Raw genomic sequence first — 17,293 nt, 5'->3', positions numbered from 1 at the left:
GGGGGCGTGGCGGCCGCTGGCCCCGCCGCCGCGGCGCGAGAGTAGCCTTAGTCCGGCGGGTGGTGGCGGGCGCTGGGGGATGCGGGGTGTGATGGAAGGCGGTGGGTCGCTGCTGGAGCGGGCGGCCGTCGGCAGCCCGCTCTCCCTGGTGCTGGCCGCCTCCGCCTTCGCGCTGAGCCTCGGCTACCTGCTCCAGCTGGGTTACCGGCGTCACGCGGGCTCCGCCCGAGGGGTAGGCGCTGGGGGTCGCGCGGAGCCTCGGCCTGCTCGCGGCGGGGTCGGCGAGGGGCGGTGGGCTGGGGAGCCGGGGGCCTCCGCCGCCCGCGCACGGGCGGGGCGCTCACCGCGGGGTTGAGGGCTGGGGAAGCCGGACGGCCTCCCGTCGGTGTGGATGGACGGACGGACGGACGAGGGGCGGCGTTGCGTTCACCTCCGGACAGTCCTCCCTGGGGAGCGCAGAGAAATGGGCGGCAGAACCCGAGCGCGCGGGAGCGCGCTCTGGCGAGCGGGGAGCGGTCCCCGCGCCTCCCCGGGGGGGACGAACGGTGCAGCGGCTGGTGCCTTCGCCCAGCTGGCTGGTACCACGAAGCGGAGGTGCTCAGGGTTTGTAGAGGCAGAGGCCGTGCCCCCTGCAGCTTAAATCATCAGCTTTCGTCAGTGCAGCTTTAAAAGAAGGCTCCCACGTATGCGTGCAGCTCGTTGCTAAACTGAGGTTGATGCGTTTGGGCGACTGTTGAACAAATCATCAACGCTCTTCTGCTTCTGACTGCCTCCTTTCCAATTGCACTATCTTTGTGCTTTTGTGTTCAGAGGCGGGTTAGCAAGAATCTTAATCGTATTCATTTTATTTTAATCTCTGCTGCTTTAAATGTGGCTCACTGTTACTCTATTTAAAAAATAATCGGTTGTCCAAACCTGGCCTTTCCACAAAAAGGTTTAAACAAAACGTGTCGAAATCCTCCTCTGTGTTTAGTCTCATGTGAATGGACATGATTTTATTACTCTCTGAAGAAAATTAAATGTTTATTTTTCTCTTTCTTCCTCAGAAATACCCACCCTATATTTCATCAAGCATCCCTTTTCTTGGACATGCAATCGCATTTGGAAAAAGTCCCATTGAATTTTTGGAAAATGCTTATGACAAGGTATGTTTTCTCACATAACTGGCTGAGCATATCGTAAAATATTTTTGTGTATCTATTAAGTTCTCTGTCTGGAGCAGTTCATTCTCATTTACCACCTCAAATATGGAATGGAACGTGCAGAGCAGGCCCTGCTTTCTTCAGATCTCTTTATGTACATTGTTAGAGAAATAGTGTTTTCTGAGATACCTCTTGTGATTCAGATTTATAAAAATATGTCTGTGTATTTGGGTAATGCCTGTAGCTGAATCACAAGTTAATTAAAAGCCATTTTCATGACATTTCTTGACTTGATTGGGAACTTCTAACATCACACTTTACTAACCCGTGACTAGGCTGGAATGCAGCTAACCGCCTTTGTAGGCAATTTGATGGATTGTAAGGCCCTCTTCAATGTTAAAAGGGCTGGTGTATAAAACCTCAATAGGCTTAGTACTATAACAGCCCAAAAGAAATGGGCTAAGGCATTAGAGCTTGAATTCCAATGAAATAAGATTTCTTGATCTCTTTGATATTGTCTAAAACATAAGCTTAAATCTTAGCTTCGTTAGCTTAGAGAAAGCCCAATTTAGTACATGAAGATCTGCTGGGGATGACCTTTAAACTTTAAAATCTTGCTTGTTCTTAATTACCTATGCATAACTCCAAATCCAGAATATTTTGAGACCGGGTTTGTAGATTACTGGAGGCTGTATGGGCTGTAATCTCCCTGCTAGTTTTTGTAGTGTAATTGATATTTTATTTACTTTTTTTTTTTTAAACTAAATGGTTTTAGGATGTGTAAGATCATGTGTGTTTGTTACAACATTAGATATCGCTAGTAAGTGTATTGAAAACGGAATTTAAATGTGGTTTAAAATATTTATATCTTTACTAAGTCTCTAGACACTTAGGAGAGTAAGTGATTTATGGAAGCTTGTACAAAAAGAGATACAGATTTAGTATTTGTATTGTTCTTATTTAAAATAAACTGGTGGTTTTTTTCTTTCTTAGTATGGACCTGTATTCAGTTTCACTATGGTTGGCAAGACATTCACATACTTACTGGGTAGTGATGCCGCTGCTTTACTCTTCAACAGTAAAAATGAAGATTTGAACGCAGAGGATGTATACTCTCGGTTAACTACACCAGTTTTTGGCAAGGGAGTTGCTTATGATGTCCCTAATGTGGTACGTATTTTAAATATGAGTAGAAAAGTAGCATAATTTAATTTCTGAGTAGGCAACCCTGATCTCTTGGCTCTGTATGGTGGTATTTTGTGTTCATACACAATGCTGGCAGCAAGGCGTAATGCAGTTGGTGAATTGTCTCTGTTGATAATCCAGACTGAATGTGTTTTGGTAGCTTTATTTACAACCTGGCCATTCGTCAATCCGGATGCTTTTTTTTTTTTGTTCTAGAAACCATCTAATCCTGCCATAGAGGAAAAACTAATAAGTGAGTCTCTTTCCTTCCCTTACAGCATGCCATTGACTGAAGTTTACTTTTCCCTTACAAGCAACTCAGGTCTTCCTTCTCAGAGAGCTTTAAGAGTGATAATTTTTCACTTATGCCATGCCAAGTCTAGATACAGGAGTATTAATTTGACAATTTGGAATGATAAAGGCGTACCTCATTTGTCCATCATCTACTGCTTCTTTTCTGAAATAATGTGTTTTTCTAGAGTTACTGTAGTTTTTTCCCTAGGGTGTGTTTGAGTTCTGCTTTAGTCAAGGGATTAATCTTTTCATATTACTCAGTAAGCCTTGGGTGTCTGTGGATAAGTCCACTTCATTAATACCTCTGATACTAGAGGAACCTCTTCCTTTTTATCTCTGAAAATTCAGGTTCATCAGAAAACCACCTGGGCTGCTTTTTTTTGCAGCTGGGAGATGCAGTGACTTTGCTACTGACATGGACTGGTTATCTCTAGTTGGGTATTTCCCCATACGAAGCTAGTGAGGTAGCATGTCTGGTTGAGGCCAGAATGCATTCTGCTAGAGGTGAGCTAGTTTTTCACATAGCACTGCCACCATGATTTCATTTTGGACATATAACCATAGAATAGTTTGGGTTGGAAGGGACGTTTAAAGCTCATCTAGTCCAATCCCCCTGCAGTGAGCAGGGACATCTTCAACTAGAACAGGTTGCTCAGAGCCCCGTCCAACATGATCTTGAACGTTTCCAGGGATGGGGCATCTGCCACCTCTCTGGACAACCTGTGCCAGTGTTTCACCACCTTCATAGTAAAAAATCTTTTCCTTATATCTAGCATAAATCTACCCTCTTTTAGTTTAAAATTATTAACCCTTGTCCTGTCAAAACAGGCCTTGCTAAAAAGTGTGTCCCCATCTTTCTTAGAAGCCCCCTTTAAGTATTGAAAGGCCACAATAAGGTCTCCCCTGAGCCTTCTCTTCTCCAGGCTGAACAACCCCAACTCTCTCAGCCTGTCTTCATAGGAGAGGTGCTCCAGCCCTTGGATCATTTTTGCGGCCTCCTCTGGACCCGCTCCAACAGCTCCATGTCCTTCTTGTGCTGAGGGCTCCAGAGCTGGACGCAGCACTCCAGGTGGGGTCTCACCAGAGCAGAGTAGAGGGGCAGAATCACCTCCCCCGACCTGCTGGCCACGCTCCTTTTGATGCAGCCCAGGATATGGTTGGCCTCTGGGCTGTGAGTGTACATTGTTGGCTCATGGGCAGCTTTTTGTTCACCAGTACCCCCAAGCCCTTCTCCGCAGGGCTGCTCTCAATCCCTTCATCCCCCAGTCTGTATTGATACTGGGGATTGGCCTGAATCAGGTGCAGGACCTTGCCCTTGGCCTTGTTGAACCTCATGAGGTTCTCACAAGCCCACCTCTCCAGCTTGCCCAGGTCTCTCTGGATGACGTCCCGTCCTTCTGGCATGTCAACTGTACCGCTCAGCTTGGTGTCATCTGCGGACTTGCTGAGGGTGCACTTGATCCCACTGTCTATGTCAGTGATGAAGATATTAAACAGTACCGGTCCCAGTATGGACCCCTGAGGGACACCACTTGACACTGGTCTCCGTCTGAACATTGAACCATTGACCACTACCCTCTGGATGCGACCATCCAGCCAGTTCCTTATCCACTGAACAGTCTACCCATCAAATCCATATCTCTCCAATTGAGAGAGAAGAATGTTGTGGGGGACCATGTCAAAGGCCTTGCAGAAGTCCAGGTAGATGACATCCATAGCATCTACTGGGAAGGCATTTAGAGAGCTGTTCAAACTTTGACTGGAAATCTGCTATTGTTGGATCATCCAGAACTTTCTTTTGAGGCCCCCTTCTCTCTGCTAAGATGCTAAGTCTCTATCTCTTCAATCTGACAGTGACATGACTTTCAGTCATGTGTTTAGAAGAACCGCCCCTTACTCTTTAAAAGGAAAGTTACTACTTTTCCAGTAATTCTGGTAATTGTTGATATGTGTAGTCTAGATATCAACTCATTTACTCTGTCTCCTCCCTCCAAACCACTTGCAGATAGTTTTGCATTGAGAGGAGCTGGAACGGCAGAGGACGTTTTCACTCCTGTGTGCTGTTCCTGTCTCCATCAGGCTGGAGATGGAGATGGGATAGTGTGTTGCAGGGGAAAATGTGCTTGTCTCGCCGCTTTGCAGTGTGTGTACCCTGTGACAGACTGCTGGGAGTCCCCACTGCATTCTGAAAACAGAAGTTTCTAGCAAGTAACCTTTCTTATGCCTTTTGTTTTGTGAATAACTGTATAGTACATGCAGAGCCCTTGATGGGAAGACAATTTTTGGTGCATTGCTCATAGTATAGTGCAGATCTACAGGGCAGATGCCCTAATTCATAATTAGGGATTAAAATACATTGAAAAATTTTCTGAGTAGATGTCTTGTCACCTCATTGAATGGTTCTCATCTAATAATGGGCTTTTTACCAGTAGGTTTGTTACGTATGAGTCTATAAAAAAAAAAAAAAAAAGGAAATGGTGAGAAGGACTTGAAGCTCACCATTTTCTTAAGAAGCAGTTTGCTTCCTGCTTCTGTGTCTGGCTTCCTGGGCAGTTTGATGAGAGGGCCTTGTAAAAGAAAGGTGCCCCTCTAGGCTAGAGGTCAGGTATTCTCGTCCCCAGAAGACAGATGCTCTGGGGGCAAGAAAGCAAGGCGGCTGCGTAACAAGGGCCACAGACTGAATCCAGGCTTTGCAAGGACAGGTCTGATTACGTTTGTGTTTATGTATCTAAAGTGCATTCTGTATTTCAATCTTGAATGCTTCTTGTATCTTCAGGGATAAAGTTTAACAAAGATACTAAAATTATTTTTTGTTTTGGTACTGCAAGAGAGAGCTGTAGCTCCCTTGAGCTAGTATTTACTAACTTTTCCTCATGTTACTAAACTTTTTCTTGAAAACAAAGGTGAAAACCAGAATGTTACCTATTATTTGGAGTTTTTGTTGTGTCCCGCAGTCCTCATCATAATGTCTTTTTACTTCTGTATGTCCTTCTAATACAAATGCTAATAAATTGTTAATTACATTAATATGATCCATGTCCTCATTGCTTTTACTGTCTTGGTTCCTCTAGGTATTTTTGGAACAGAAGAAGATGCTCAAAACTGGGCTAAATATTGCCCAGTTTAAACAGCATGTATCTGTGATTGAAGAAGAGACAAAGGAGTATTTCAAAGCATGGGGAGAGTGCGGAGAAAAAAGTAAGCAAAATCAGATGTGTTTTTTTCTCCGATTTTCTGAGAAGGAATTAAGGCCAATGCAGTTACGTTTTTGTAAATGATTTACTGCAGTATTGAAGAAATTAAAAATGACATAGGTAAAACTGTACTGAACATCAGCAGCAATGTGCGAAATACAGATTTTGTTTAATCAAATTTAAGGCTATTGGAGAGTGAAGCTGCTCAGAAAACCATTGAGAGGTGTGAAGGACTATCTTTCTTTTGCTTTCTTAGCTCATGGAGAGTCTACCTGCTGCCTGGCTGAATCGCGCTCATGTTGCATGATACGACCCAGCGTAACCACTTCATAGTCCCTAGGAAAAGATACTGCTCTGACTTGCCAGAGCCTGTGTCAGAGATCTTAGCTCAGGGACCTTCTACACTGGAAAACTGCATCCTTGAAGCTGATATGGTTAGGTTAGGGATATAAGTGGAATTCTTTTGTTTCCCACCTGGCTTTCCCAACTAGCTTGCTAGACATAGCCCGTCACCATTGTTGCAAGCCCACAGTGGTGTAACAGTATCAGAAATATTTATGTAAACATATATATTTAAATATATAATATTTATGTAATGATACATCTCTTTTTAAATATATTATTAGTTTTTCTAAGTATAATGTATAATACGGTTAATAATATAATAATTTTAATGTTAAAAAATAAGTATGATATGAAAAATATCCTGTGAGCAGCAAAACGAACTGGTTTCCCATGGATTTGGATTTCAAAGTTAAGTTTTTGCACAAGTTCTTTTCCACTTTATAAGGATTCAGCTTGTGCTACTTGGCTTACTTTGGAAGGATTACTGGCTTTCCTAGGAAAATTTCTAGAAAGAAATACCAGAGAAAAAAGTTGTTTAAATCAGCAGTCTAATTGAAAAGTTGTTTGAAGAGAAACGATAGACACACAGAAATTTAAAATTAGATGCTTTGTTTTATTAGGAGAATGATCTAAAACTCTATTTAAAATTATTAATCTGTGTCCAGTTAGTTCTTTTCCTCTTCTACAAAATAAAAATAAAGAACAACCTGTAAAACATGACATCTTGCCTGAAATGCATCTTCAGTAACATTTTTCAAATCTTTCCTCAGACCTGTTTGAAGCCCTTTCAGAACTTATCATTTTGACAGCAAGCCATTGCTTACATGGGAAAGAAATAAGAAGCTTACTGAACGAGAAGGTGGCTCAGCTGTATGCTGATCTGGATGGGGGTTTTACACATGCTGCCTGGCTTCTGCCAGGCTGGCTACCACTGCCGAGCTTCAGGTACCAGAAATAACAGAGGAAGCAACTTAAGCATTTTATCTAAACATCTTCTGTTGTTTGGATTCCCTCCCCCCTCCCCCAATATCTTGTTTGTAAGCTATTCTAGACATCCCAATAAATCCTCACAAGCATTTTATGTGTTACTTTGTATGAAGTTGCTAACAAAAGTGTTTTGAATTGCAGACGTCGAGATCGAGCACACAAAGAAATAAAGAACATTTTCTACAAGGTTATCCAGAAACGTCGAAAATCTGAGGAAAAGGAAGACGACATGCTCCAAACTCTGCTTGATGCTTCGTACAAGTAAGCAAAGGGTTTGAAGACCCGTCATTTGTACATGTTTTACTTCAGCTTTGAGCTCCTCAGTTAAAACTAGCTACTGAAAAACAAGAAGTACTGTCTTGTGTTCTGAATTGGTTTTGTTACAGCTAGGACAAGTTGCTGGCATTCTTAAAACAGCTTAAAACCTTTACTTGTAAATGTTTATTTAGATTTCTGAGATTTTCCTCAGTGGTCACGAGGTTGCTTTCTTTCACTGTGCTGGCTGCTCAGTAATGATTTTCTTAAGGATCTTTGAGAGTCTGTCCCCCTCTGTTATCCTCCCTACCCCTAGATCTTTTGCTACTCCATTTAGAGTAGGCAACAAAAGAGGAGAAAGTCATTAGAAGAACTTGCAAATAGTACTGTAACTGGAAACCTGATCCAATGAAGCTCTAACGTAACACCCTTCAACCTAGGGATGGCCGTCCGCTGACAGACAATGAAATTGCTGGAATGCTTATCGGGCTGCTCCTAGCGGGGCAGCACACATCCTCCACCACCAGTGCCTGGCTTGGCTTCTTCATAGCCAGAGACAAATCCATACAGGACCAGTGCTATGCAGAACAAAAGGCAGTCTGTGGGGATGACTTGCCACCATTAACTTACGACCAGGTTTGTATGTTACATGATTCTGGCTGGGTATTTTTATATTTTTAGATGCTTATAAAAAAAACCCCCTGTGAAAGAGTCATATGCTCGATCTTAGAGTAATAATCTGGCACAGTCACTCTGTGATAACACTGCCAATACATCTCCTCCCCTCTCCAAGGGAATTTTCAGCTTGCTACTGGTGTTTTTTTTAATCAATCAGTGTTCATTAAGGAAATTACAGTTCCTACAATTTCTATTTAAGAAATGATAGTTCTGTAGAGGAGAAAGATCCTCATATTCCCACTGAGGAAAGCATGCAGTGTGACCTTGTTCTTTAATTAGGTGTCAGAAAATGCTCGTGAGACAGAGTAGTAAGAAACTAGTCGTAATTGATTGCACTGGTCAGAGATTTTTTTTCTTCTTAACTGAATCAAATGGAAAAAAAAATTATCAGGTTAGCTAATGAAGTACATGTAAATATGAGTTGCTTACTCTTCGATTTTTTTTTTTTAAAAGATCTGTTTTTAAATGGTATAAAATACCATTTTGTTTATTCAACACTAACCTGACTATATTTTGATACATCTTCTCTATATTTTCAGCTCAAGGATCTCAGTTTGCTGGATCGCTGTCTAAAAGAGACTTTAAGGCTTAGACCGCCTATAATGACCATGATGAGAATGGCCAGAACTCCCCAAGTGAGTGCTCATGTCAGAGCTGGCTTTGCTTCTGAAGAACAGGGCTGAAAAGGCCAGGTGGGGGGTGGCCCAGTTGGCAGTCAGGAAAACATGAGTGAGCAGTGTTTGGCAGGGATGAAAGCTGGTGGCATTCTGGGAGCAGAGCCGGTGTTCACTGAGGAAAGCAATTAATGCCTTGAACTTGATTGTTGTTACCTTCCTCCGGAATTATTTGTGTCTGGTTTTGGACCCCTCTGGGCCCCAGCAGTTAAGATGCTGACGAAGTGAAGCAAGCAGAGGGCCACCAAGATGGTCTGGGGTTGTAGCACCCCTCCGGTGAGGAAAGGCTGAGTGAACGGGCTTTGAACCTGGAGAAGGGAAGGCTCTGAGGGGACCTAGTAACAGCCACTTGCAGCCTTAGAATTAGCTATCATTCTCACTCGAGTTCCTAGTTTGGTGCTACCACTTAGAGATTTGTTTGTTTGCCAGGTATTTTGAATAGTTATCTTGGAAAAATTTGGTTTGCACTTAATACAATACAAGCTAGGTAAATATGAAAGAAAACTTGCTGTTTGTACAAATAAGATAAAAAGTAAAATAATTTTTTTAAAGATTGTCCCTCCCATGACAAATGTTTTCACAAAATTTTAAGTTCATTCATTTTTAAAAAACCCTTTCTGTAGAACTGCCAGCCATGTTAAAGGAGCTGAAAGGTTCCTGCAACTACTTGAACGTTGTGCCCTGTACAGTTAGTAAAGTATTAGGCTGCATTAATTCTGAATGAGCTTTGAAATTCAAGCCTCATGATACAGCACTTCAAATAACACTTTAAAAAGAAAAATGGAGACATTTTGTGACGTGTGGGGTCTTGTCTCGTCTTGCAGACTGTTGCTGGATATGACATTCCCCCCGGCCATCAGGTCTGTGTATCTCCCACTGTTAACCACAGACTCAGGGACTCCTGGAGAGATGCTCTAGACTTCAAACCTGACCGATATCTCCAAGATAACCCAGCAGCCGGAGAGAAATTTGCGTATGTTCCATTTGGCGCTGGTGAGTAAGAGAAGGCAGCGCCTTCCTGAGTGATTGTGCGCTGAAGCGGCTCATCCTGGCTGTCTCATACGGCACCTCCCCACTCTGTAGCGTCTGAGGATCTATTTTTTCTCTCTATTGCTGCCTGAAAATTTCCTTACTGTGAAAGTGCTGTTAAGAACGAAGCCGACAGTTTTGCATTAGTAATAGCTCTCTACGTCGCTCAGACAAGCCTTTGGCTTAGCATGTGTGATATTTGACTCGAGTCTTTTCAAGTCAAGCTAAAAAACTTGGTCATATAAAGTCAGTTTAAGGTAGAGCAAAAATCCACGCAGGGTCACAACTGCCAAAATGGTTTGCAAATACCATCACACTAGGGTTAGAGTTGGTATCTTCTCTCAGTGTTGCAAGTGCTTCTTTAGTGATATATAAAGCAACGCTTTCTGGTGAGGACAGAACACCACAATCTCGTTCAAATTACTCCATCTGTTTTATGCAGTGACAGCTTAGAAAAACAAGACTTTGGTGGAGTTATGTAATGGTGTATGCGCAGCATCAGAGCCTCACGCTTAGGAAGGGGAGAAGCAACTACTGTCCGCATAGAACTTTTAAAGTTAGCTTGTTGTCAAAGGTGATTTAATAACTAAGAATTCTAACTGCTTTTATGGCTTTCCTTCTAGGTCGTCATCGCTGCATTGGAGAAAACTTCGCTTATGTTCAGATTAAGACTATTTGGTCTACTTTGCTTCGTTTGTATGAATTTGATCTCATCAATGACTATTTTCCGACTATAAATTATACAACAATGATACACACACCCAATAACCCCATTATCCGATACAAGAGGCGGTCACTGTAAATTCTGGAGCTAAAACCTTACTTATTTGTGTGAACTAACAGACTTTTGAACAGAATGATGACAAAATGAGTGGCAAGTGGAACCTGTTAGATAAGCAACAATGATCTACCAAATGCAAGGTCTTCATCTCTTTTTGTTTGCCCACACTGTTTAATGCTGCCTTGTATAACTGCTTGTTCTACAAATTTCTCACTGCATTTTTAAAGAAAAAGCCTTTTCTATTGGTGTAATACTTTTAAGGTGCATGCCAACCCTTTACAGTGAAGAAATAAGTAATTTCTATAAATGGAACTCTCTGCTTTTGAAAACATAATGGAAGGTTACTTTTCCCCAGCTAACAAGGGGTAAGACTGCATACCTCACCTCTGTATCCAGTTAGAGTAACTCCACCAGGGAGCAGGTGCCGCGGGGCAATGGATGTGGTGGTGCCCTACCTTTGATACTTGTGATTCTGTTCCAAGGGAACTAGGTATGGCCTTGGCTGGTTCTTGAAGTGCCCACGTGTCTACAGAACACTCACAGGGAGGTGGTCTCTTCTGAGAATAAATGATTTAAATGTCAAACTTGAGGCAGCTGTGAAAAGCTTAAGTTCAGAGATCAACAAAAAATTTTCTAAAAAAAAACAACTTTGGAAAGTAGTGATCTCTGGAAGCTTGATGTAAGTGTGAAAGTAAATGTTAATTTTGTAAATAACAAACATGTTTGTGTACAAAATGGTCACAGATTAAGTGAAGTAGTTGAATGTTGTCCCCCTTTGTACTGACTCACTGAGGACTATTAAATGGTGTTTGGTTCAAGAGTGGCAGTGATAAATGGTAACGAGCTCTGGCTCACAGGCACTTTGAATTAAATTTATAAACAAACCTCTTGTGGGAGTTTTCTGTGCTCAACCCTGACCCTTCTGAAAAGATTTTTTCTAAGTAAACTACTTTATTTCTTTTAAGTACAAAGTTCATCATGCAAAGAGCTCCCCCTGCTTTGTCAGTGCTTACTGTAGCAAGGGCTTTGCCCCATCTTTTTTGCTCTAAACTTGGGTGTAACTTCCAAAACTTTCTATCAGTCACAGCCACCCAGAGAGCGCAATACCTTCCCTTCTAGCCCTGTCAGATGTGACCAGGGTCTTCAGAAACCAAGCTTGTACCTGCTCTCTCTCCTCAGAAGCAACAGCGTTGGGGAAGGCACGAAGAGTAAAGCTCCAGCCACCACGAGTAGGAGCAACCGTTTCAGCGTGAATAAAGGAGTGGACATTGAACACAGTTAAAAGCATGAAGTCATCTTTATTTTGGTACTTTGACAAAATACCCATAAAATTCAAAACTTCTACCGTTACAAAAATAGGTCTCTACAAGTGATATTCTGTCTGCACTGCCAGTAGCAAATATTACGAGTCATGTAACTTCAGTAGCCTTGCCAGAAAAAGTGCAAGTAAACGTTGCTGAATGTAGCTCAATTTCATTAATACACAAGTTTCACCTTCGCACCCTTTCGATAAATACACACTTCATAAGTTAATCATTTAAATTAGCATTCCACAAATATACAGGTAATTTAATGGTGGGGTTTTTTTGTTTGTTTTTTTTTTCCCCCCCCCCCCATGAACACGACATGCCTATATACATGAATCCCAGTCTGCGTGGGTGTGCCAGGATGGAACTGTATACAGTCGTACAGCTGTGTTCATATTGGTCCCACAATGTACACATTATACAAAAGCACAGAAAGAGCACAGATTTACAGAAGGCAACCCGTTAACATCACCCCCAGTGATGGAGATGTTGAAAGGGTATTATCTCCTCGTACCCGTGTGCAACTGAGTGTAGGAAGTCGAACCTGCAAGTGGGAGAAATATTTCCATCAAGATCACTGGGAATGAGTGGATGAGAATTCACCAATGACATGTTATTTGGCTGAATAAGCATGAAAATTTACATGGGAAATCTTTTAAGGACAAAACTTCCTCAAATGATGGATTTTACGCTGAAGAAAGACTTCAACACAGTAATTGCAGAAATCATCCCCACATCAAGTTTGATAAATTAAGTCCCATTGATCTGACAATTTTCTTGATTTACTCCTTTTATGGCACAAAAATTACCGTCATCCATGGGACAAAAAGACTGTAACTTCTGTAATCAAAGTGGTAGGAGAAGGAATACCCGTTGTACTCCCATGCCCCAATCCTTTGGGTATATTTTTCTCCGTCTAGCTTATAACCTTAATGTCAACTGAATCCTTGCTGCACATTTATTAGAGATCAGGGAAAGCTGAAGTGTTACCAATAAACTCAAAATCTGTAATTAAAGCCCACTTGTGTGCTGCCCTGCAAAGTATTTACCATTTTCTTTTAAACGAGGTTTTTGCTACAGCTCAGAATAGCCTCTTGTTTAAGGCTGAAAATGCCTACATTCAAAGGTGTTTGTTACTTATCTCAGAGAACCAGCACGCGCTTTCTCGCTTGGAACCGTGCCTCGTGCCACCCCGGAGCCACGGGGCGGACTGCCTGAGCCCTTACCTGACTGCACGCTGCCAAGTCGCCTTTGTAGCGCCTCCAGCCGATTGATGTAATCTGTTAAAGCTCTTTCAGGATCGTAGTTCTGCAGTTGAGAACAGGCGAAAGAGACTGGGTTTATATCACCATGCATACCGTGGAACCTAGGGGCAGGAGAACACAGATGTTTTTAAAAAGCTAGATTTGAAATAAAGCAGAAGTTACCAGCAGGCACAGTGAACTAGTGTAAGCAGGGATACCTTGCTGACTGCGTGTCCCTTAACTTACCCTTGCGGTACCCAGCACATCGTACCCATTTAACCTCCCTGCCCGGGACTGCCCAAGCCCTCATACTGCCTCCCCCAGAGAAACCACTTTTCCCCGTTGCCTTTTCTTTCTACTGCACCTGATTTGTTGCTGCATTTTTCTGGGACAAAGACTGACCAGCAAATTCCTACTGAGACTGCAGCAGGAGCCGTGGTAGATTCAAGTTTGCTTTTCTATTAAGAAGCTTGTGTGAACAAGGACACAGCCACCTTTACAGGACTCTGTCTCTCTTCATTATTCTCTATAAGTCAAAAGTGACTAAAATAGATTAAACATTTTTTCTATGTAAACCTCTATGGTTGCCACAAAGATTACAAACATTGAGGTGGTTTATACAAAAATAAAGATTCAGAACATCAAGAATCTGCAGGTTCAGAGCCCACACTTCCATATGAAGTCATCAAAGGCTGGTGGCACTAGTAAAAACCTCGCCTTTGGTGAAAAACACCTGGTTTCACTGGCACCTGATTGACCAATACCTCTGGTATCACAGCTTAGTACAGCCATCCAAAAGGGTTTCATCAAGAACAAGCAGCAGAGCTACCAAGCAGCTTCCACCCACGCTCTGGCCACGAGGCAGTGCTAACTTCTCCCAGCCCCAGCGACCCTCCCCAGCCACAGCCAGGGGCCCTGTTCTCCCTGGCCCTGCTTTTCCCTTTCTTGGGCCAAGGGCACCTGAGGCAGCCCCTCCCCACGCCACCTTTCTGCCGGCCAGAAAGGCAGGCAGGCGGCGGGGGTCTGCTTGGTCACAAAGCCTAGACTCTGCGGAGGTAGGTAACCATAGCTCTATCCAGTCGTCTACCACCAGTTCCAAGAACATGACAGAAATCAGACAGAAGTCTGCAAGCTTTGGCCTTGATCAGGTGATAAGTAAACACACACTGAAGGCAGGAGATGTCATTTGTTACGTATCCTTACAAAAAAAGTAGAAAAATCTTACGGCACCAAGGATTACAAACCTTAGCAGTAAGCACTGATGCATTCATTTAGTTAAAGAGCATTCTGACAGAGGATAGTAATGTAAAATAAAACATACTTATGTTGAAAGTTTACAGGAGATCTAGGAGACTCCATGTCTTACCTGGATCTATAGGAATGCCTCTGTTCTCCATAAAGATCCATGCTGCCTAGGAATGAGTCAGGCCGTAATTCATTACCTAGAAATATAAAAAACAATGTATTGAAAATGAAAACCTTTTGCACTTTACTGGGAACCTCAAATGTGAGTTTTCTGCTTGCATATCACAAAAATGGTCTTTAACAAACGTGGACCACTTTCAGTCTGCTTCAGAGAAAACCAGAGATGAAATCCTGGCCTCACTGGTGTCAATGAGAAAACTCTCGCAGACTGAGCAGGACAGGGCTATAGCACAGACCTAGATAGCCAGAAATTAACAAAAAAGCTCCTGATTCTCCTTAGGCTTTTACAAAAAAGCAAACAGAAAACCACATTTCCCAAACTTTAAGCTCTAACAGAAGAATGTCAGGCTTTTGTTCTGATGAAAAGACCAGGGAGGGCTGGTGAATGAGCTCTGTTACCACTATGGGAGACCTGTGGTTGCTATTCCTCTGTCTGTCCAATGATGCCACTGAAATGTTTCTTTTTTTTTCTTTTTTTTTTCAAAACACACTCCATAGGGAAAGTTGCCATATTTTTTAAATCCCACCCACAACGGAGCAAAACAAAATTGAATAGACAGCAAATAGTGTCTGTGCTGAGCGTGGAAACTCTCACAAACCTGAGAAGTAGGTTAATCCAAGCAATTGTGGCAGAAGGAAGGGGGAACAGCACCCCATTCATTCCACATGAGAAAAAAAAACAAATTAAAAACATCCCAGTAAGCAGTGGCGTGAATTGTGAATACAATTTTTCTGTCATTGTTGGACTACAATTTACCTGTGTTTTGGCTAAAGACATCTCTATTGACACTTAGTATACCAGAACCCGTAACTCTGTGCCATCGACGAACCAGGAACTTCATTCTGCATTTCAAATTAAAAAAAATAATACTTCAGCATAAACGAAAGAGTCTGCTAAAAATAATCTCCTTGTATTCTAGAAGGCATAATAATTTCTTGAACACCAAGCAAAATTAATGGATGGGCGTCTAAAACCTGAAGATCAAGTAGAAAACATCCTTAGACACATCCCTAAGAAAAACATCTTTTGTCTAATTCTGCTTTCAGCTTCACCGCTGGAATTCCAGTGATTCCAGAGGTGCTGTGTAAGTCTGAATGGACAGCAAACCGCTCAGGCACCTAAGCAACAGGGTCTTAGCATTTTAAAATCATACTAAATAGACTTTTTGCCCAGTCACATCCCCAAAATCGTAACGGCAGAGTGCTATGAGTAAAAGCCTCACTTACAACAGGTATACGAATAGTTCCTTGAGTTTATGCTACACACAAGGCTCAGATCAATAGCAAGTGGGAGTGTTTGGGTGTTCAAACCTTTGGGAAGAAGGTTTGCTAGCACCACGGCAGCATTACTCAGCAATAACCTTCACTTTTTTCCCTTGTCTATTGCTATTCATCCTTAGCTTGAGACCTAAAGTCTTGTGAATTCAAAGGACTCCCCAGATGAATAAAATCAGTTCATAAATCTGTATTATACTTACACGTAAGAATTTAACCTTTAAAGGAAATTAAGCTGCAGAAAATGCCTTTCTAAAAAAGTACATACCCTAGAATTGCTAGTCATTTTTTTCCTAATATTATGACTTTATCCAATACACTCCATCTTTGATTAACAGACACAGAGCCATTTTCAACTACAATCGGACTGCTTATTCCTATTACAGATTTAACCCTGCTCAACTTGTTCCCCTACACAGCATCTACTATATTCATTACTACCAAAAATGTAGAATTCACACAGTTGGAACACGAGAAGTTCTAGATTCCACTAGAGAGCTAGAAAAGTATATGTTAAACCACACAGTTATCTGTTTGACATCTTCTTCCAGTTTACCTTGAAATTGCGATGGACACTCTGACTGCAGAGCGAAATCTTGTAAAACCCTTTGAATGACGTGTGATGATTTCGAGGTCTGTGTAGGAAGGCTGTCCACCCATTCGTGCAATGAGGGCCAGCGTGGCTTCTTCACACTCCTGGAATCCGCCTAGTAACAGCAGCAAATATTTTTTCTGATATATGAGAGCTTTCCGAAAGCTCTCTGCTCGAAGGTATTTGCCATAAATTCTCTACAACAAGACAAAAAAAAAAAAAGTCCTATAAGCTTCAAGAATTATTACAGTTCTCACAGAATAACAGAATGGCAGGGGTTGGAAGGGGTCTCTGGAGATCATATGTCCAACCCCCCTGCCTGAGCAGGCACACCCAGAGCAAGGGGCACAGGAACGCATCCACGCAGGTTTTGAACACCTCCAGGGAAGGAGACTCCACAACCTCCCTGGGCAGCCTGTTCCACTGCTCTGGCACCCTCACAGGAAAGAAGTTTTTTCTCATATTGAGGTGGAACTTCCTGTGTTCCAACTTGTGCCCATTGCCCCTTGGCACAAATCACTGGGCACCACTGAAAAGAATCCAGTCCCATCCTCTGGACACTCACCGTTTAGATATTTATAATCATTGGTAAGATCCCCTGTCAGTCTTCTCTTCGCCAGGCTAAACAAATCCAGGTCCCTCAGCCTTTCCTCATAAGGGAGATGCTCCAGTCCCCTGATCATCTTGGTACCTCTCTGCTGGACTCTCCCCACTAGTTCCCTCTCTTTCTTGAACTGGGGAGCCCAGAACTAGACACAGTACTCCAGATGTGGTGTTTGCATGACAAGGTAGAAGGGGAGGATAACCTCCCTTAACCTCCTGCCACATGCCTTTTAATGCAGCCCAGGATACCGCTGGCCTTCTTGGCCACAAGGGCATGTTGCTG

General features: G+C 42.6%; 2 protein-coding genes across 9 annotated transcripts in view; one reads left to right on the top strand and one right to left on the bottom strand.

The window, feature by feature from the left end:
- On the top strand, nt 1-11,448 carry CYP51A1 (cytochrome P450 family 51 subfamily A member 1). Its single transcript, XM_075082824.1, has 10 exons — nt 1-232; nt 1,047-1,145; nt 2,136-2,312; nt 5,693-5,819; nt 6,931-7,105; nt 7,289-7,408; nt 7,843-8,038; nt 8,620-8,715; nt 9,579-9,747; nt 10,407-11,448. The coding sequence occupies exons 1-10, from the start codon at nt 80-82 to the stop codon at nt 10,583-10,585; spliced, it is 1,491 nt and encodes a 496-aa protein (XP_074938925.1). The 5' UTR covers nt 1-79; the 3' UTR covers nt 10,586-11,448.
- A 724-nt stretch (nt 11,449-12,172) lies between these two features.
- Nucleotides 12,173-17,293, bottom strand: part of AKAP9 (A-kinase anchoring protein 9) — a 120,814-nt gene continuing 115,693 nt past the window's right edge. For all 8 annotated transcript variants that reach the window (XM_075082806.1, XM_075082808.1, XM_075082807.1 and 5 more), the window contains 5 exons: nt 16,372-16,604; nt 15,298-15,383; nt 14,482-14,557; nt 13,098-13,237; nt 12,173-12,415 (listed from right to left, as the gene is read on the bottom strand). In XM_075082806.1, the coding sequence (XP_074938907.1) occupies nt 12,372-12,415; nt 13,098-13,237; nt 14,482-14,557; nt 15,298-15,383; nt 16,372-16,604 (579 nt within the window). In that variant the 3' untranslated portion in view covers nt 12,173-12,371. The remainder of the gene's footprint in view (nt 12,416-13,097; nt 13,238-14,481; nt 14,558-15,297; nt 15,384-16,371; nt 16,605-17,293) is intronic.

Source organism: Phalacrocorax aristotelis, chromosome 2, assembly GCF_949628215.1.
Source record: "Phalacrocorax aristotelis chromosome 2, bGulAri2.1, whole genome shotgun sequence".
Lineage (NCBI taxonomy): Eukaryota > Metazoa > Chordata > Aves > Suliformes > Phalacrocoracidae > Phalacrocorax > Phalacrocorax aristotelis.
Note: the sequence above shows the minus strand (reverse complement) of the source record. Positions and strands in the feature narration are given on the sequence as shown.